Genomic DNA, 17,994 nt, shown 5'->3' on the forward strand with positions numbered 1-17,994 from the left:
CTAGATGTTTGAAATTAGTTTGTTCTTGGCACCCCCAGTTAAAATGAACATACGTGTCGTTTGCAGCATCCTCCATGCATTTTTCCAGCGCGATCTCAGCCTGATAGGATGTCCCGGGTCACGTGACGGGAAGCGCAGCATTTTCAGCTGAAAACGAGCTAGGATAGTCGGGAATCGCATATCCAGGTAAACAATCAAAATACATGAAATATTAAAGGAAAGTCCCCTCCCCAGTCACGCTTTTCTGTGACATCGTCGACCCTACGATCACCGGGTTTAGTCTTCTGTCAACCCACACCTCAGCAAACCGCTCCGGTTGCTTTTTAATCGCGAACGCTAGCTAGTTAGCTAAATGACCCCTCTCTGTCTTGGCTGGAGCGCAGCGGCCAGCTAGCCAGCAGCCTTCAGACGGAGCTGAATATCGCTAGCAAAAAATAACGGAGGTCGCTGCTACAAAACGCTCTCTCGACCGAGTCGTGTCTCAAATGTCCACCGCTGCACAACATAGCATGTACTAAAAGCATGATTGGAGTAGTGTTTTTCATTCATGGTAAAAAAAAGGTGCTGAGCCTGTCACCAGAGATGGGTTTGGCTGCAGCACTGCCGCCGCTAGCGCACTAGCTGGCTAACTACATGCTAGTGCAGGATCCTTGTAGTCAGCCAGCTTCCTTGATGACAAGCTAACCTGCTGGAGCTTGCCAGTTTCTGATGAGCGAATGTGCATGCATGACATTTAATGTGCTGGATTTATTATGACCATACATTTTAAAGACAAAAATGTTTTTAAAATGCCGTTTGCAGCCTGGTTCATTGGTAACAACACAGGCAGATTCATGCTGGTGTATTTGGTTGTGTTCCTTTACCGAGTCTGTTTATTGCGTTTACAGGAGTCAATCCCGGTATGGGGGACATGAAGACCCCAGATTTCGATGACCTGTTGGCAGCATTTGACATTCCTGACATAGATGCCAAAGAGGCCATCCAGTCTGCCCCAGACGAGGCAGAGGGGCCCCATGGAGCTGCAGGTGCACCCCTTGGTAAACCGGATAGCGTGGTGGGTGTTGGGTCAGCGATGAGACCGCCAAGTCCCTCAGACTCCCAGGCGGACACCTCTATTGTGAGTGTGATTGTGAAGAACAAAGTCCGTCATGAGACTGTAGATGGAGGGGAGGGAGACGCAGACCAGGATCCCATCGACGTGATCACGGGGGTAGACGTGGGTCCCAGACTTGGTGCGTGTGCGCCTGGGATGGCTGAATCTGAGGCTCTCAACCATAACGGTTTTGGGGTGTCTAGTGTCTCCACACCGCTTCCCCTCAGCCAGGCGCAGTCTAACGGTGCGCCGTGGTCCATGAACACCCCTAAAGTGTCCGAGCCAGCAGGTGCCAGTACGGCCAAATCTCACAAGCAGGGTGGGAATATTTTCAACAGACTTAAACCACTTGTGGCGCAGGGATCCGGAGATCCAGTGGGTCGGGCCAGGAAGATGCAGCTTCTGCAGCAGCAACATCAGCAGCAGCAGGATACAGTTCAAGAGAGAGCAGATGGGGTCAAAGCATCATTACCTTCTTCTTCCTCTCTGCCAGCTGGCTCGTCTCCTCTGGCTGCTGGGGGACCTGTTGGACTAGCCTCGCCATTCTTTCCACCTTCCAAGCCTCTGCTTTCAGCTTCCCCTTCTGCGCCCTCATCTCACCCACTGCACTCATCTCAGCCTTTTAACGGAGCCCCCAAAGGTGGCTCTGCTGGATTTCAACACCCGCAGGTGGATGAGGAGGATTCTGACCCAGATTTGGGGAGTCCTCTTGTAATCCAGGAGAGCCCCGACTCTCCAACCTGCACTCAGCTGAGCCGCCGTTACAAGTCTGATTCTGTCTCACAGCCCACCTCCTCTGCTGCATCTCAACCTAAACCAGGTGACACTCCTTCAGGGTCATCTCTGACTTCATCAACCCCCCAGGCTGTCCCAACAGAAAGTCCCCAAGTGGAGGACAGACATCCAGAACATGTCATTGAAGAAAGAGACTCACCAGAAAGCCCTGAACCAGAGATGCCAAAATCAACAGCTCAAGTCACAGCGAAGAGATGCTCGAGCCCTGCTGTGGCCTCCTCTCCACCTCCCTCTGAACTGCGGGAGCCTAAAGAGGAGGAGGAAGAGATGGAGGTGGGCAATGGGATAGATAAGGTTGTTGATGCTAAGGCTGACAAGGGAGAAAATGTGAAAGCGAGTGAGGAAAGTATGGAGGTGGGTGAGGACAAGTCGAAACCCCTTTCCACTGACGGAGGAGAAACGGGTATCTCTGCACCTGCTGCCTCTGGAGCTCCGTCCCGACCCCTCAAAGTTCGGATAAAAACAATCAAAACCTCCACAGGTGGAATCACCAGAACTGTGACAAGGGTAGCTCCTAAAGGTGGTGCTGCAGGGAAGGGCTTGGACTCTAAATCTCAAACTGGGGAGCGTAAGGCATTAGGAAACAAAAACCAAAAAGCTGAGGCTTCTCCTGGTCACATGACAACAACTTCCCAGAAAGTAAGCGCTCTCAACGCTCTGCCAGTGTCTACACTCGCAGCCAGCAGCGTCATGCTCGCAGCTGCCACTAAAGTTCAAAACAAAATGGCTTCGTCTGACAAGGCAAAGGTTTCTGCCACTGCGGTGAGCATCACTAAGTCTGCTGCCCTGCCTGTAACTCCTGGGGCAGCTTCATCACCCAAGTTCTCAGTTGCTGCTGGTGGGATAAGTGTACGCACAGCCACCAACAAAACGGCAAACGGAGGGAGCGGAACCATCATAGGCAGCACCCTCCAGTCAAACAAACCCGCCTCCATTGTCAACAGCACAGGAGCCGTCATCTCCCGGAGTCAGTCGAGTCTGGTTGAGGCTTTTAACAAAATCCTCAACAGCAAAAACCTTTTGCCAAGCTACAAGCCCGACCTCTCGGCCCCTCCACCGCCGGAGTGGGGTCTCCCGCTCCCAGCCACAGGATACCGCTGCCTGGAGTGCGGAGACGCTTTCGCCCTGGAGCGCAGCCTGGCACGACACTACGACCGACGGTCGCTCCGCATCGAGGTGACCTGCAACCACTGCGCCAAGAGGCTGGCCTTCTTCAACAAGTGCAGCCTGCTGCTGCATGCGAGGGAACACAAGGAGCGTGGGCTGGTCATGCAGTGCTCGCACCTGGTCATGAGGCCCGTCACCGTGGAGCAGATGATTGGGCAGCAAGACATTACACCAATTGGTGGTAAGTTAAGACGCAGCTCGCTGTCATTTTGATTCACAATCTGCCGTTCGTTGTTGCTATTAATCGTTGAGCCCGTTAAGCATTTTCGATTCTGTTTTGTCGAGTTGACCAAAAACTTTCAATTTTTTTGGGATAAATGACAAATAGTATCAAAACTCCTAATGCAAAAGACTAACCATGACTTCATCATTCCTCTTTTTTTCTCTTTTTGTTGATTGATGAGTCACAAAAGATGTATCAACCTTAAAAACTACACACCTCCATTCACGTTTGGGTCATCTTCCCTGACCATCACCCATTTGTCTCCTCTGTTCTCCACCCTTTGGCTGACCAGGCCTGCTCTCCTCTTCGTCCTCTTCTCCTCCAGTCTCCTCACCCTCCGCCACAGCAGGGGGCGCAGCCGTCGCTGCCACTTCCAGCCCCATGAAAGACGCATCGTCTCCGGCAGCAGCTCAGCCTCGGCCTGTCCGCCGCGCACCCCAGGGCCCCCAAGCGCTGATGCCCCTGCCCTGCAAGAAGGCTGAGGGGCTGCAGTACAACAACTTCAAATGTCCAGAGTGTCAAACGCAATTTTCTGGCAAGACAGAGCTGGTCACTCACTTCCAGCAAATTAGAGGGGCTCCCAACTCGGTGAGTCTAAGCGATGAGCGAACTGTGTTGCGCTGCAGCCGGTCACTGATTACGTTTTGCTCAAATTTTCCTTTTCTACATCTTGCAGACGTGTACACAGTGCTCGCCTCCCATGATGCTTCCCAACTCATGTGCCGTGTCCGCCCACCAAAGGATCCATAAACACAGAGCGCCTCATGTCTGTCCAGAGTGCGGCGGAATCGCACGGCAGGCCAGCTTCCAGACCCACCTGGAGGAGGCCTGTCTGCACTTTGCCAGGCGCATCGGCTACAGGTGTGGAGCTGTGTGCTGTTTGAGAAATAGTTTTAGTCATTTCTTTTTTTTTTTTTTTTAAATGCATCGTGTTTATATTACTGCAAGATGCAACTTTTCCCAGTTTGTGCCTATAAATAAGAATAACTCTGACTGCCTTGAAGTTGTACAGGCGCTATTGAGATGCTCAAACTGTATCTGGGACAGTATGAAGTCGGAGTCGGTTAAAGAGAGTTATGGAGTTAAACATTGTCACTTTTTGCTTTGTCAAGGTGCTCGAGCTGCCAGGTCGTGTTTGGAGGGTTGAACTCCATCAAGTCCCACATTCAGACTGCTCACTGCGAGGTCTTCCACAAGTGCCCCAGCTGCCCCATGGCATTCAAGTCTTCCCCCAGCGCTCAGAGCCACATCAGCACCCAGCACCCGACACTCACTGGAGGACAGGCCAAGTACGTTACGTGCACCATTTCCACCTGAGCAAACTTTTGTCCTCTCAAACGTCAGAGCAGGCTTGAGATTTGGTGTCCCGTGTTCATGAATTCTTTTCTGATTCCGCAGGATGATCTACAAGTGTGTGATGTGCGATACGGTTTTTACCCAAAAACCATTGCTGTACATGCACTTTGACACTCATTTAGCCAAGCAAAAAGTGCATGTGTTCAAGTGTCCTGACTGCACCAAACTCTACGCCCAGAAAGGTTCCATGATGGAGCACATTAAGGTACGTTTTTGGAAAGGATCCTTTTCATACCGCACAAATTTGAGATGAAGCATCATGTCACATAATTGCCTTTTTGTGTTGCCCGTTCATGTGTTTTCTACAATGAATGTGGTGTCAGCAAAGGCATACATCAAATATTGGATCAGCCTTAGCAAGGTTCCTCACTGGTGACCTTGTCCTAAGTTCTGTCCCAAGTACAGCACTTCAGTAATTAGCCCCACTCAGAAGTAGTGCGTCAGATATTGTTGAATAGATTTAGTGCTATGCTGTGACATCATGCTCCTGTCGTCCCGCTCAGACTGCTCACAGAGGCCCCTCAGCCAAACAAGAGTCTCAGCCCGACACCTCTAATCCCCCCTCAGCCTCAGCCAACGCATCCGGTCCGTCTGGCCTCAAATCGAAGTCCTCTGGAAAGCCGGACACCTCTGATGGCGAGGACTGGGGGCGGGAACAGGAGGAGGAGGAGGAAGAGGAGGAGGAAGATGATGACGACGACGAGGGGGACGAGGACTACGAGGCTCCAGGGGGCCACTCCGGTGCCGCCGCTGCTGCTGCTTCTGCTACTACCGCCGCCGCCGCTGCAGGGGGCAGCAGCGCTCATTCAAGCGGCCCGACAGAGTGGACCTGCCCTCAGTGTCAGACCACCTTCACTGACAACGAAGACTACCTGAGTCACGTGAAGATGGAGCACGGCAAGGTGGGACATGTTGCACCAGATTGTATTCAGCCCGTTTATTTCAGCCACTAATTGCGAGGATGAAAACGTTTCTATGAAAACAGGTTGCCGAGCAGACAGATAAACTGACACATTTTCTGGGGGGATTCATTGGGTCTTATAATTCGTGTTCCACAGTTTCCCTGTCGGATTTGTGGCGGCACTTTCAGCACATCCTCCAGTCTGCGGCGTCATGAGCGCGTCATTCACGAGGGCAACAAACGAGTCTTCCATTGCCAGTGAGTCTCTTAAGTTTTCATTACAGGCCTGATTGAAGCAAAAATTCTCTCAGTGTAGCGTACAGATATGTACTTAGAGCGTTAAGAGGAATAAAAATGCCGAAACACCATTACTCTGGGCTTATTCTAAGTGACTCCACTATATAATCTGACCAGCAGAGAGCACTAACTACTCAATTTATACATTTTCAAAGTCCTGGATACTGTTCCTTTGAGAACCAAAGTCTTTCAGTTCAGTATGAAGAATCTGTTATACTGGTGTGTTTATTTATTTATCTTTTAAAGTTGCTAATGACAGGGTTTCAAATCTCTTAAATATTGACCTGTCATTGGTGGATGTTCATTGAAGCCTGTGTGATTATTTTCTTTAGATATTGCACAGAAGGCAAACGCACCTTCGGCAGCCGGTTCTTGCTGGACAAACACATCCGGCTCCATCACAGAACAACAGATGGACAGGTGGGTCCGTTTTACATTCTACATCATTCTGAGCAGGTTTTGGTCATATAATTGTTATTTGAAACCCCCAAAATCAAAAGTGTTAGCATTATTTGACTGTTCATCTTCATAAGCTACACAGGTTTTATGTTGAGTTGAGTACGGTACTGGGACACAGTGATAGAATTTGAAGTGCATGTGTTAAGCCTCGCTGTGGCCCTCAGGGTCCCCCCCTCACCAGGAAGCGTGCTGCCACAGGGGCAGAAGGAGCAGGCAGTTCGTCAGAGCAGGACGGCGAAGTTGGCCCTCCTGCAGGCCGGGCAGGAGATGAGGAGGAAAACGCCACAGAAGACGGCGGCGGCGGTCCTGCAAAGAGAACCAGGGCGTCCATGGCGTCCACATCGTCGGCGCCGAGCGAGCTAGAGGAGGAAGACAACATCTTCCGCTGCGTCCCCTGCGGCTTCTCCACAGAGGACGGGGCGGAGTTTCAGCGTCACATCCCGCAGCATCGGGGAGACACCGCTTCCTTCCAGTGCCTGCAGTGCGGCGTCTGCTTCGCATCGGCCGGTTCTCTTAGCAGGCACCGCTTCATCACTCACAGAGTCCGGGACACCCACAGCGACGCAGAACGCGGCGCCCCCCGTGCTCACGGCTCCCCCGACGGCTCCCCTGCCGCCTCCCCTCAGGCACAGGGCGAGGACGGAGAGGGGAATCTGATCTGCAAGGTGTGCGGTCGGCGTTTCGACAAGGCCTCTGACCTCAACACCCACTTCAGGACCCACGGTATGGCCTTCCTCACCGCACACAAGACGGACAAGCCCCAGTAGGAGGGGTGGGGGTGTTGCCTGAGACTGACGGGGCTGTAGAATATGAATGTTGATGAAACACAGAGCTGCTCCTGTGCCGTTTTTTTTAGCAGCCACAAACATTTTCCTCTCTATGGCACCCCTTCTGTGCGATTGTAACTGCATGTTTGATTACTGAACTCACCTGTGGTAGACTCGTGAGGAACATTTCCCTGAGTAGAGCATTTATATATCAGCCATACTCTAATACATCCTGTCCTTCCATTTCCACCACTCTCACTGCACTGACTGTAGCCACATGCCTGTTTCTAAATGTAACACACGCACACACACACACCTCCCACTGCACTCCTTAGAGCTGTAGTGCAGATATTCTTTACGCCACATTATATCCATGCTGCTTGCCTCAAAGTCCATGCTTGTTTTTCCGACGTTTGGTCATGTTTTAACACCTCCAGACACCTCTAAAGGCTCGTAAAACCGATCAAGCCGAGACATCTGAAGCATGAAAGGGAGTGTTTGGAGAATTTAACACTGATTTTTTTTTTTTTTTTTTTTAATTATTTTTTTTTATCTTGCTTTTATTTATTTATATGAAACACATTACTGCTGTTGGTATTCGCGCGGGTCTGTCACGTCAGATTAGAGCAACGGAGATATGAGATGAGAAACACTGATGGCATTTCATTAGGCGACAAGGTTACAGGAGGTCTGTAGCCTGTGTAGTGTGAATAATGTGTGATGTTGTTAATTGTTAAGTTAGAAGAAGACGAGGGGAGGTCAGGCTTCCTGTCAGTAGTGTATGTGTACGAGTTTTGCCATGTAAATGCATAGTTACACTAAAAGAAAGCATTCTGGTTTTAGTAACTTGCTATTATAATGTGAATACGTATAGTATTTGTACTTGTACCGTTCCCTTTTTTCCAAAACTAGTTGAAGTTTAAAAGAAAAGAAAAAAAAAATCCCCCCCAGAGATACACCTTGTAATTACAAAGCAGAGGGAGAACGTGGGGGGTTGTGTTGTCTTAACGTGTATGAAAACAAATGTTTATCTCTTTGAGACGATTCTTTTGTATCTACAGGATCAGTGCTTGCTGTACTCACATTTCTTTTGTATGTTCCAGCCTTTGTGGTCACATGACGGAGGCCTGTGTGTGGATGTTTTTGGTTTTTTTGTATCTTTTATATGTCATATCATATTTATATAGCTCGATAGTGGAAATGTCATGTCATTTTCTTTTCCATGGTTGTGGTCTGCTTGCTGAAATGCCATACACTTTTGTGCTGTTTGGAAATAAATGTGTAAAAGATATCCAACAGCTGCAATGGGTTCATGGGAGTCTTCCTCAGAGCCTTGTTTGCACATAGGACTATTTTCAGCACTCGGTTAAGGTTACATTTATTTAAAACTCACAATATTGTTGAACAAGACGTTTCTTCAACCCTGTGAGCATTTCTTTAAGGCTTGTTGAAGCATAGTTAAGTGACACGAGACAATATAAAATTTCCCACCATTATTAAATAGTTTAGCTTAGCAGTTACAATGCAAACATTTCCCTTTTAGCATTTTTTTCTCCCTGATAAAGCCACTTGATGAAAAGCCCCAGGATTGCTAAAGTCTCCCTCAGAAGAAATAAGAATAGCATGACTTTGTGCCCATCCTACCTGTAGATATTTACTGGAGAGCTCCTTTAGTTCAGTAGGATTCATCCAACCCTTCATATATTTTCATAGCAGTTTAACAGCAGTTGACCAAAGATTTAGCTGTGGAATCAAATAGATTTTAGAAATCTAAGCCTAGAGCTTCTGACGTTGAAAGACTGCTTTAGTCGCTAAACTGCATTAACCCAATACACACGGTTTCCTCCCTCTTTAACATGGCTCAGTTCTGCCACTAAGTCGGTTTTCCACATTCTGGTATCACTCCCTCCAGCTCCAGCCCCGTCTTGCTCTCATTGGCCTCCTGACATGATGTCTGGCACTCGTCCGATGTGGGAGGATGGTGAGCCTCAATCAGCAGCTCGTAGATCAGCGTCCCCAGCAGCGCCCCAACACATGGAGCCACGATCGGCACCCACCACCAGCCTCCTCCAGCCCTGTGAAAAGAGTTTGGATTTTAAAAAAAAAGTCTTAACTGCCATTGCATTCATTAAGGTTATGCAGGAATGTTTTTTTTAAATATCTACTTGAAAACATCGATTCCCCAGCCGCCGATGTACGTGAACAATCGAGGTCCAAAATCCCTGGCCGGGTTGAGGGCGTATCCACAGTTTGAGCCCATTGAGACGCCGATGACCAGCACCAACGCTCCCACCAGGACCGGCTGGAGGCAGTCGGGGACTGAAGTGTTCCTCTGGTCCCCGAGAGCCAGGATACACAGCAGCAGAGCAGCGGTGCCAATCACCTGGAAGACATGGAAACGGTTATGCAGAAAGCAGAATAACCTTATAGGCCCCACAAATTAATACAAGATTCATGTGTATATAGTTTCTGGATATCAAATTACTTTTGCCAATCTTTCACCCTCGATTCTGATGGCAACAAGGATAGGCCTTTTTAAAGATGATGACAACGACGACAGTAACTGACCTGGTCGATGACTCCTCCCCACAAACTGAGGTAATCAGCTGGGTAGGTTGAGAATATACCTGCTGTGGCGGCGGGACCCGTCACTGTCAGCTGACCCCCGCTGTACATTAGGATGGCGTCTGCAGACATTTCATCATCGCACATCCAAACACAGATATTCAGAATGCCCAGATAATATACAGCTTCGTAAGCTTGAACAATGATACTTTTTCTAAATGCATCAGTCCACACGAGTAATGGCTCCCAGTGAAATGTATCATTTGCTAAAGAGAAAAAAACATGCTTCAAGATATATTTGAACTTTTTATACGAGTGTTGCTTCATCTAAATCATCTCTTTTAAAAAAATGTTATTTGTCTACATTAAGAAACTACATCGACTGTAACCATGCATCTGAAGAACATTGAAGGCTCACTGTGGTACTGCAGACCAACCGTGGCTGCAGCCAGAAAGGCTCCGAGCACTTGGAAGAAGATGTAGAAAGGTAGTTTTATCCATGGATGTTTGCCCAAGACACACAAGCTCAGAGACACAGCAGGATTAAGATGAGCGCCTGCAAAAGAAATAGATAGATCTATCTTAAAACTGGTGGACTGATTAGATTTAAATATTTTTTTTTGTGGCTGCAGTGAGCAAAAAATGTGTATGGATTTAAAAAAAGAAAATAAATCAATTTACAAAAAGGCTGCAGAATTTTATGAAAACGTCTCCAACTGTTAAGCATGGAGGTGGACCAATCATGCTTGGAGCTTGTGTTGCAGTTAGTTGCATGTGTTTGGTGCCAATGTTAGTGGTAGAAGGAGGAAGAGACTAGAATATAAGCAGCAAACATCCCAGTACAAAAAAAACGCTTCAAAATCCACAACGGTCTACCACAAAAGATGAAAAAGGAAGGTTTTGAAATCCTGAACTTGAATTTGTGGACATACTTCAAAACACCAGTGCATGCAAGATGGCCGAAGAGTCTCAGAGATAGAAGCTGCTGGTGGGAAGAATTGATGAAAAATCCACCCAAACAGGAAGTGAAAGACATTTTTATTACGGTTTCGCAGATCTTAGTACTAAGATTAGATTTTTTTTTGAACAGCCAACAAGAAATTTGTGTCTATGGAAGTCGAGATAGTTGAATTTTATTTCCCTTATAGCTTTACATCAAGATCAGAAGTTGATTGCCTCATTATCTTGAGATAAGGGTAGTTTTGTGTGATGATAAATTTATGTAATCTTGAGATAACAAGTTGAAATGTTCCATTTGTTCAGCAGAGTAAAGTTCGGTTTCCACCACCACAAAGAGCGGGATGTCCTGAGAGGCAGCTGCTGGCTGAACTACAGCAGAGTTGGTTAAGATATGATCTGTGCCCACCAGTGTTTTTGCACAAACACGTTAAAAATGAGCACATTCATGAGAGCCGCTCATTATTTCTATTGATTTTTAACTGAATGAGGCCATTTTCACCTGATCAACACGAGAGCAGCTCTGTCTCACAGCATCGGGCGACGTTCTTTGACGACAGTGAATGCGTCAGGCAGAATTTAAGGTGCCAGCGAAACCCAATGCCCTTTGCAATGAATCGAGCATCAGTTACAGACATGGATACTATATTTGCAACTAATGTAGCTGCTTCAGGACAGTTACAGACAGGTTTGTCTGCACTCAAGCAGCGGACAGCGAAACGGAAGCTGACAAAAAGTGAAGTACTAAAACAAAAGTTATAAGACCGCTGTAAAGGAGAGAAAAGAAAAAGGAAGTGAACCTCCGAGCTGAATCTGAGGGATGGACTTGACGACTTTTGTAATGCAAGTTAAACTTTTGTTTTGGTCTTGGCACAGACAGATGTTCAAGGAGTCTGTCCTCACCTTTTAAAAAAAAAAAAAAAAAAAAAAAAAAAATCTATTTTATCCTAAATCACGGTTTGATTTCGAGTATCTTGATGATTAGTAATAAAATTGATAAATGAATAGATGTGCATGCAACTGTTAGAAGTCCATAGATGCCAAGATGGCCAGGGTCTGCTACCATGGACAGAAAAGGTGCACTTTGTGATATGCAGAGAACTTGTATCTTGGCCTTACAAAAAAATTCCATGTGCATCCTTTTAAAAAAAATAAAAATAAAATTGTTTTCTTTGACAAACCTGTGACCTACATTAAGCAAAAGTTGTGCTTGGTGGCTCTATGTTGTTGAATCAAGCAGAGATTCTTCGTCTTCAGCCTCAACTGACACAGACTTGTTTTGAAATGCCAAAGTTTAAATTCTCACCACTTTATGATGTGAAAAACAATGTCCAACCTTCTAACATTTACCTTCTAATAACTGTCTGCAGTCTCTTACCTGAGACCCCACGAGAGACAAAGACCCCAAATGTTACTCCAAGAGCAAAACCCAGATTGATTGACAGGTACTGGCCATTTTTATCTTGAGATGTGGTCACCTGGGCAACAGAGCCACATCCAAACAGCTGCAATGACAGGAGATGAAGAGGTGTCACAACACAGGTCCAAACTAATGATTGTATTTGTCCGTTAGTGTCCATTAAAAAAAACAAAAAAACTTTGCTCATATTTACTCTGAACTTATTTTATGAACTTAATGTCTGAGCAAAGTGCTTTATGATCTGTGCTGTAAATGTTCATTGGTTTGACAGGCATCAGAGATAAAACAGCAACACTGTCCACCAATCTCGCACATGATCCTCTCTTTTTACCTCACCCACTCCTCCCCCCTCAGTCACTGTAACTCATTTGTTCGGCCAAAGTCCTATAAAAGTTATCCATTGGGTAGTTTCACTAAACAGATGCACAGGCTTGTCTTTTTTTTTTTTTTAAACAAGAAACCATGTTAAACACTTGGCGTTTTGTTTACTCATGAGTAACCAGCTGAACTTTCTTTGCTTGGCAGCTTCCCAAAGTTAACAGCAAATAAATACTTACAATCAGGATGTAGACTCCCAGACATTCAGCCAAGCACTCCCTGACTAGTTGGCTTCTGATCCGGCACCTCTTCAGCAGCCTCTGCATCTCTGAGTTTTCTTCTTCACTGTCCTGGCCCAGGTGAGCTTTCAGAGATGGGTCACTGTAATCAGGTGGATCCGTCCTGGACAGCTCTGCACCCTCTGCCTCACTGAGCAGAGTTTGCCCTTTCATGCTGGAGCCATAGTCTACGTCACACAGTTTACTGCTTGGCTGGGGTGTTGCATTCAGGAGAGGATAGTAGTTCACTTTGTAGGACATCCTGAGATCCAAATCACAACAGGAAAGGTCTGAATCATCTCTTTGTACCTCTGTGAAGCTTGACAGCAGCTCACTTTACTGGTTTGCTTTGACAGCAGCTGATTGGAATTGGCTCTGATTGATCCTTCTCTTTGATTTATTACTCTGACTGAATTACTCCCTTTCTTGATAAAAAAAAAAACAGAGCCAGACTCTTGACATTGCTTTTCAGCTGAGCTTTGTTGTTGTAAAAACCGCATCCGCAGATTTTAAGCAAGGTTGCCATCAGCTTTTATGTCACAACTTTGCAGAGAATGTAAAACAGACTGTGAAAGGATGACCACACTTGAGTATTTTGAGAGTGAGGCACTTTTGCAAAGTTATGTTAAAATTGGCTTTGTTCTTAGACATTATAAATGAAATAGTCTCAGTACTTTTCCAACCCTCTCGGAAAGAGTTTCTGTTCCGAGTAAAATAATGGCATATTCCTGATTTGAAGGTGTAGCTTAAGCATTACAATTATGTTTACTATTTCCATGCCTGTGCAATGAAGATTTGCTTGCTGCTTTTAATTGCAAAGAAGACCAGCTTACACATGAGCTTACATAATGATATATGAAGTCACATCAAAAGGGGGATGACAGATATCTCCTAACTGGTTGTGCTACATCTTAAAAGGTAAGTGGCTCTTGCAGTTTGGGGGGTGGCTGCTAAAGTCTTGCTACTGGTAATACAGATGTGACACAATACAGAATATTACATTCCTACCTCAGTTATTTAACTGAATTAGTTGAAATGATAAAATCACTTCAAAAGGGGGATTGTTAAAATTGGCTTTGTTCTTAGACATTATAAATGAAATAGTCTCAGTACTTTTCCATGATGACCTAAAGTGATCCAGGAGTAGAACGACAAAACAATGAGGAAAGCCTGGGAAAGCAAGGGCAGATTCACACACACACATTGGTTTGGGCTGATCCAGAGAATATGACGAAGCATGTTGAACCTACTCATGTCCAATCATACTCGGTCGAATGTGAGTCCAACCTATGCTATAAATACAGATGATACCCGGAAATCAGGGCCAGTCTGACAGACTTCCTGCGGGAGCTCTGTTCCACTGAGCCCAGCGCTGATATGCTTTGATGTGTGACTACAAATAAACAATTCATTTTCACTTGAATTACTTCGGTCAGTTCTTGAGCCTCCTACTAAAAGAACCGTATCTAATAAATGGTGCCGTGACACGAGGTTCGAAGGCTAAAGGACCACCGTGCCGTGCGACCGACCCCCATCCGAGGGAGGACGCCTCGAGGTGATAGGAGAGACTACTTTTTTCAGACAATCAGGCGCCAAGAAAAAAGGTGAGCAGAACACCACTTAATGAATAAATGTGAAATTTCTGCATATTGAATAACCTAAATGAAGTTGTCTGAATTAAGTTGTCCTCTGGTCATGGTAAATCCAAGTGTTAATGTACTGTCTGTTTGCATTGAATGGTGACACGTCCAGTGTTTAAACACAGAGTTACACGCAGGGAAAGTAAATAAGTGTCCTGACAAGTGAATTCGAACAAAGTGACAAGATAAATTCATTTTATAAATGAATGTCCCATGTGGGGAGCTTGTCTTCAAATTTTTTCCGTGCACTAATAGCTAAGTGTGGCCGAAGTAGTTTATAAAATCCCCAAATTGAGGGGGGTCAACTAAATAAATAAATAAAATTAGTGGAATTCCGACACGGAAGGGTTCTCCTCTGACGAAAGTTAGGACGAGGGATTGAGACTTCTGGGGTTCGATGCAGTTTCCCGAAACAAAGTCGGATGTACTCAATAAATTTATACTGTAGGACACAGGGTCAGATTTTTTTTAATTTTCATGCAACTGTGGGGTGGGGTTCGCCGCTCGAAGATATTTGACTGCGCCAGCAGATCTCGAGTGGTTTCTGTTCAATATTGGGGTTGGTATAGATAAAAAGGGGGAAAACGAATGGCTGCGCGTGCTACACGGGTCGATTTGTTCGGGGAAAACAGTATTTTTATGGTGTGAATATGTCACAAAAAATTGAATGAAAGATGGAAGAAATGGTCCCGAGGTGAGAAGAAAAACGAGGGACGGATAAATTGGACTGGAGAAATGCAGAAAAAAAGAGTGTGCGAGTTTGCTCCACTGAGGCTGAGTGTGTGTGTTCAAAATGTTTTCAAAACAAACGAGAGACTAAGAATCAAGCACATGCATGATACGGAAGGAAAAAGTTGATATATAATATATTTGATCCCAAAGTTTGACAAAAGTTAATCATTTTTTTTCAGCATCAACACACTAATAAGAGAACTATAAGGAAAAAATTAACAGATTTGGAGGCTTGACCTGAGGCCTGAGGTTTCTAACTAAAGATCAGCTGTGCAGCAGCATTAGGCTACAGGAATAATGAATAATGAAAAGCCTCAAACGCTTTTTGAGCCATAATATTCCCAATTTAATTTTATAGTTGTTCTCTTTGCCATAAATGCGCACACCCTAAGATTGTCTCTTCTCAACCCTGTTTATTCTCTCATTCAGCCCTGAGAGTGAGAACAATCCAAACAGACTCTGAGTGATCATCGGCCTGAGTTTATAATGATATACTGATTATATTAGGGGTTTAATTTTGTACTAGAGCAAATAGTATTGATTCATCCATCTATTTTAAAATGCATATGATTAGGAAAGACACCGACTGAAAACAGCTTTACAATGAAAAAAATCGCAGAGATGAGATAAGAAACAATAAATCCATGAACAACAGTGTTTGAGACATTCATACAAATTGTTGCTGAAATAGGATTTAACATCTCTCTTAAAGAGCTAAAGTCAAATACACAAGCAGAGTGTTTAGGAGATTTGCTCCTTTTAATTAAAATACAATCTGAAAAAATGTTCTACAAAGTGAAACTTTATGATTCCACCTGAAAAAGGACTGAGATCAGGCAGTCAGACCATATGACATAAGTTAAAAAACCAGGATTTAGGACTTAATATCACGGCCAGACGGTCAGATGTCAAACAATTTGATAACATATTAAAGTTGTTAAAGCTTAGCCTTTATTCTTATTATGAGATATTAACTTAACTTTAAAATTTTAGCTGCTCTAAATTTTGTCAGCCTCAGGTCACCAATTCAATGGTTATCAGCAATATTTAGATTCAAACTAAACCATTTGACTATTTAAATAAATCATTTAACTACTTAACTGCAACAGATTTATGAAACAATTAATATGCTAACTTAATAAAGCAGCAAAGTGCTTCATAGAAGTTTAAATAAATTAGGGCATTAGGAGAATAACAACAGGACAGCTGCAGCAAAGACTGAGCCATAACATGACAAGTCAAGGTTTGTTTTTATGGCGCATTTAAAAACAATGAGCAGAGCGCAACTAGGTTAGCCGAAATAAAGATCTATGCAGACACAGACTTAATTTGGCTGAAGCTATCCCTATTAAGCATTATATTATACATTATTTAACCTACTATTTTATATGATATATAATATATGATCTATATATGAATGTTTTCAGGTGGTCCCACATGAGGCCTGGGCGGGGAGAAAATACCCTGTCCATAGCTTTTTTGGGACACTATGAGGACTTGTGAGAATGTGGAAAAGGTTCGGTTGCCAGGGGACAGCCATGGTGAGTGGGGGCTGAGGAGATCCCAAAGGGGGTGTTCCCAAAGGGGGCAGTAACGGCTTGGGGGACAAGGGCTACCTGAGGGGGGAGGAGAAGGACGCCAATAGGTGGCGTGATGGAAATTCAAACTGTGCTGAGTCATTGCCTGTGGTTGAAAGAAAAAGGATATGAATGGAATGAATGAAATGTTCTGTAATTAGGTGTTTTGGGTCATCGGAAGACGTTCCATTAGAGATGACCAGAAAGTTTTAATCTACTACACTAAATCGATCAATCAATCAGACATTATTTATATAGCACTTCTCAATCCAAGAAGATGTAGAACAAAGACCTTTCAGATCGAACGAAGCAGTGAAACCCAAGGCCACATACAGACACATATAAAGCCACACACACACACACACACACACACACCACACATACTGGATCCTCAAAGAAAAATAAAGGATGAATTAGGATAAATAAAGAAATAAAATTAACCTAGGCTTTTAATATCTGTATGGAAACATGTTAAGGTTAGGAACAGCTCTGATGTCACACCGTTGGTACCACATGAGGTGTTTCTGATTCAATTAGATCCGGAAAAAACTTAATGCTGATCCTGAACTGTCTGTGTACGGCTCAGCATCACGAAACAGCCACTGGTAAAAATTAAACAACATTATTACTAGCAAACAAGTAAGAATAAAACAGATTATGCTGAAATGTTATTTTTAACGATCTGACCTGAATTAAGAGAGGACAGACAATATTTAACCTAAACAAGTTAATCAGTTATTAATGGAAAATAAATGTCTGCTTTCTTGATGCTGTGCTGCGCCCAAGATGAGATCTAACCACAAATATTTCTGTCCTGCAGCAAACAACAACACAGGACGAGAAACTGCAGTGGAGCAGTTCGGCCATTAATTAACAATTTATCATGGTTTACTAAAACTTCTCAAATTTTCCCAAAAATTCTGTGTGTGTTTGTGTCTTCTTTTGCATTAAGACTTCCCGGACCTGGAAGAGGAAGACATGGAATCAAACTCATAATGTGAAGACCACTGTTTGTATACTTAGGCCCCAATGAAAACATGAGGTTTGCTTAAGCAAACCCAGAAATGCAATATATGTTTGTCAGCTGTTGTCTGTCATTTGTTGTCCTAACCTGTGGTGTCTGGTGTTGAGTGTTGTTTGTGTGTTGTCATGATCCCAAAACTGTCTAAATGATTTTCCACAGCAGAATAAATGGATAATACAGAAGATCTCATGAATGCTGGACAGCAACTTGGTGAGAATTCTGGTATTGTCCTAAAAACAAGGATTATACCAACTGTGTTGATGTTGATCGTGAGGATGTGTTCCCTAGATAATTTGAATTTTTTCACAGCAAAATAAGGAGATGGTATTGGATTTCTCATTAAGGCTGCACAGCAGTTTGATGACTATACTAGTTCCTTAACGCAAGGGTTATACCAACTGGCCAGTTGTTTTGTTTTGGGTTAT

General features: G+C 44.6%; 2 protein-coding genes and 1 non-coding gene across 4 annotated transcripts; 2 read left to right on the forward strand and 1 right to left on the reverse strand.

Moving 5' to 3' along the window:
* Positions 1-82: 82 nt before the first annotated feature.
* On the forward strand, positions 83-8,349 carry znf687b (zinc finger protein 687b). Of its 2 annotated transcripts, none has more exons than XM_075450450.1 (10): positions 83-186; positions 888-3,236; positions 3,571-3,866; positions 3,955-4,139; positions 4,391-4,567; positions 4,677-4,839; positions 5,138-5,536; positions 5,693-5,793; positions 6,165-6,252; positions 6,456-8,349. In XM_075450450.1, the coding sequence occupies exons 2-10, from the start codon at positions 902-904 to the stop codon at positions 7,056-7,058; spliced, it is 4,347 nt and encodes a 1,448-aa protein (XP_075306565.1). In that variant the 5' UTR covers positions 83-186; positions 888-901; the 3' UTR covers positions 7,059-8,349. The 2 variants fall into 2 exon arrangements, with proteins under 2 accessions (XP_075306565.1, XP_075306566.1); XM_075450451.1 differs by having other exon boundaries at positions 3,604-3,866.
* LOC142368356 (small nucleolar RNA SNORA13) lies at positions 4,906-5,041 on the forward strand. Its single transcript, XR_012767325.1, has one exon. It is a non-coding gene; the product is annotated as a small nucleolar RNA SNORA13 (small nucleolar RNA).
* Positions 8,350-8,931: 582 nt separating the features above from the next.
* Positions 8,932-12,857, reverse strand: aqp10b (aquaporin 10b). The gene is made up of 6 exons (XM_075450458.1): positions 12,558-12,857; positions 11,959-12,085; positions 10,042-10,179; positions 9,627-9,745; positions 9,224-9,441; positions 8,932-9,133 (listed from the first exon to the last, which is right to left on the reverse strand). The coding sequence occupies exons 1-6, from the start codon at positions 12,855-12,857 to the stop codon at positions 8,932-8,934; spliced, it is 1,104 nt and encodes a 367-aa protein (XP_075306573.1).
* Between the last annotated feature and the right edge of the window lie 5,137 nt (positions 12,858-17,994).

The sequence above is a fragment of the Odontesthes bonariensis genome, chromosome 18 (assembly GCF_027942865.1).
Source record: "Odontesthes bonariensis isolate fOdoBon6 chromosome 18, fOdoBon6.hap1, whole genome shotgun sequence".
NCBI lineage: Eukaryota > Metazoa > Chordata > Actinopteri > Atheriniformes > Atherinopsidae > Odontesthes > Odontesthes bonariensis.

Excerpts from the sequence above, each read along its gene's own strand:
- znf687b (XM_075450450.1), top strand. The coding sequence starts at position 902 with ATGGGGGACATGAAGACCCCAGATTTCGATGACCTGTTGGCAGCATTT. Across the intron at positions 4,140-4,390 it reads GCCAGGCGCATCGGCTACAG|GTGCTCGAGCTGCCAGGTCG; the intron begins GTGTGGAGCTGT and ends TGCTTTGTCAAG. Across the intron at positions 6,253-6,455 it reads ACAGAACAACAGATGGACAG|GGTCCCCCCCTCACCAGGAA; the intron begins GTGGGTCCGTTT and ends TGTGGCCCTCAG.
- aqp10b (XM_075450458.1), bottom strand. The coding sequence starts at position 12,857 with ATGTCCTACAAAGTGAACTACTATCCTCTCCTGAATGCAACACCCCAG. Across the intron at positions 12,086-12,557 it reads TGGGAGTCTACATCCTGATT|CTGTTTGGATGTGGCTCTGT; the intron begins GTAAGTATTTAT and ends CTGTCATTGCAG. Across the intron at positions 9,134-9,223 it reads TGGGGAATCGATGTTTTCAA|GGCTGGAGGAGGCTGGTGGT; the intron begins GTAGATATTTAA and ends CTCTTTTCACAG.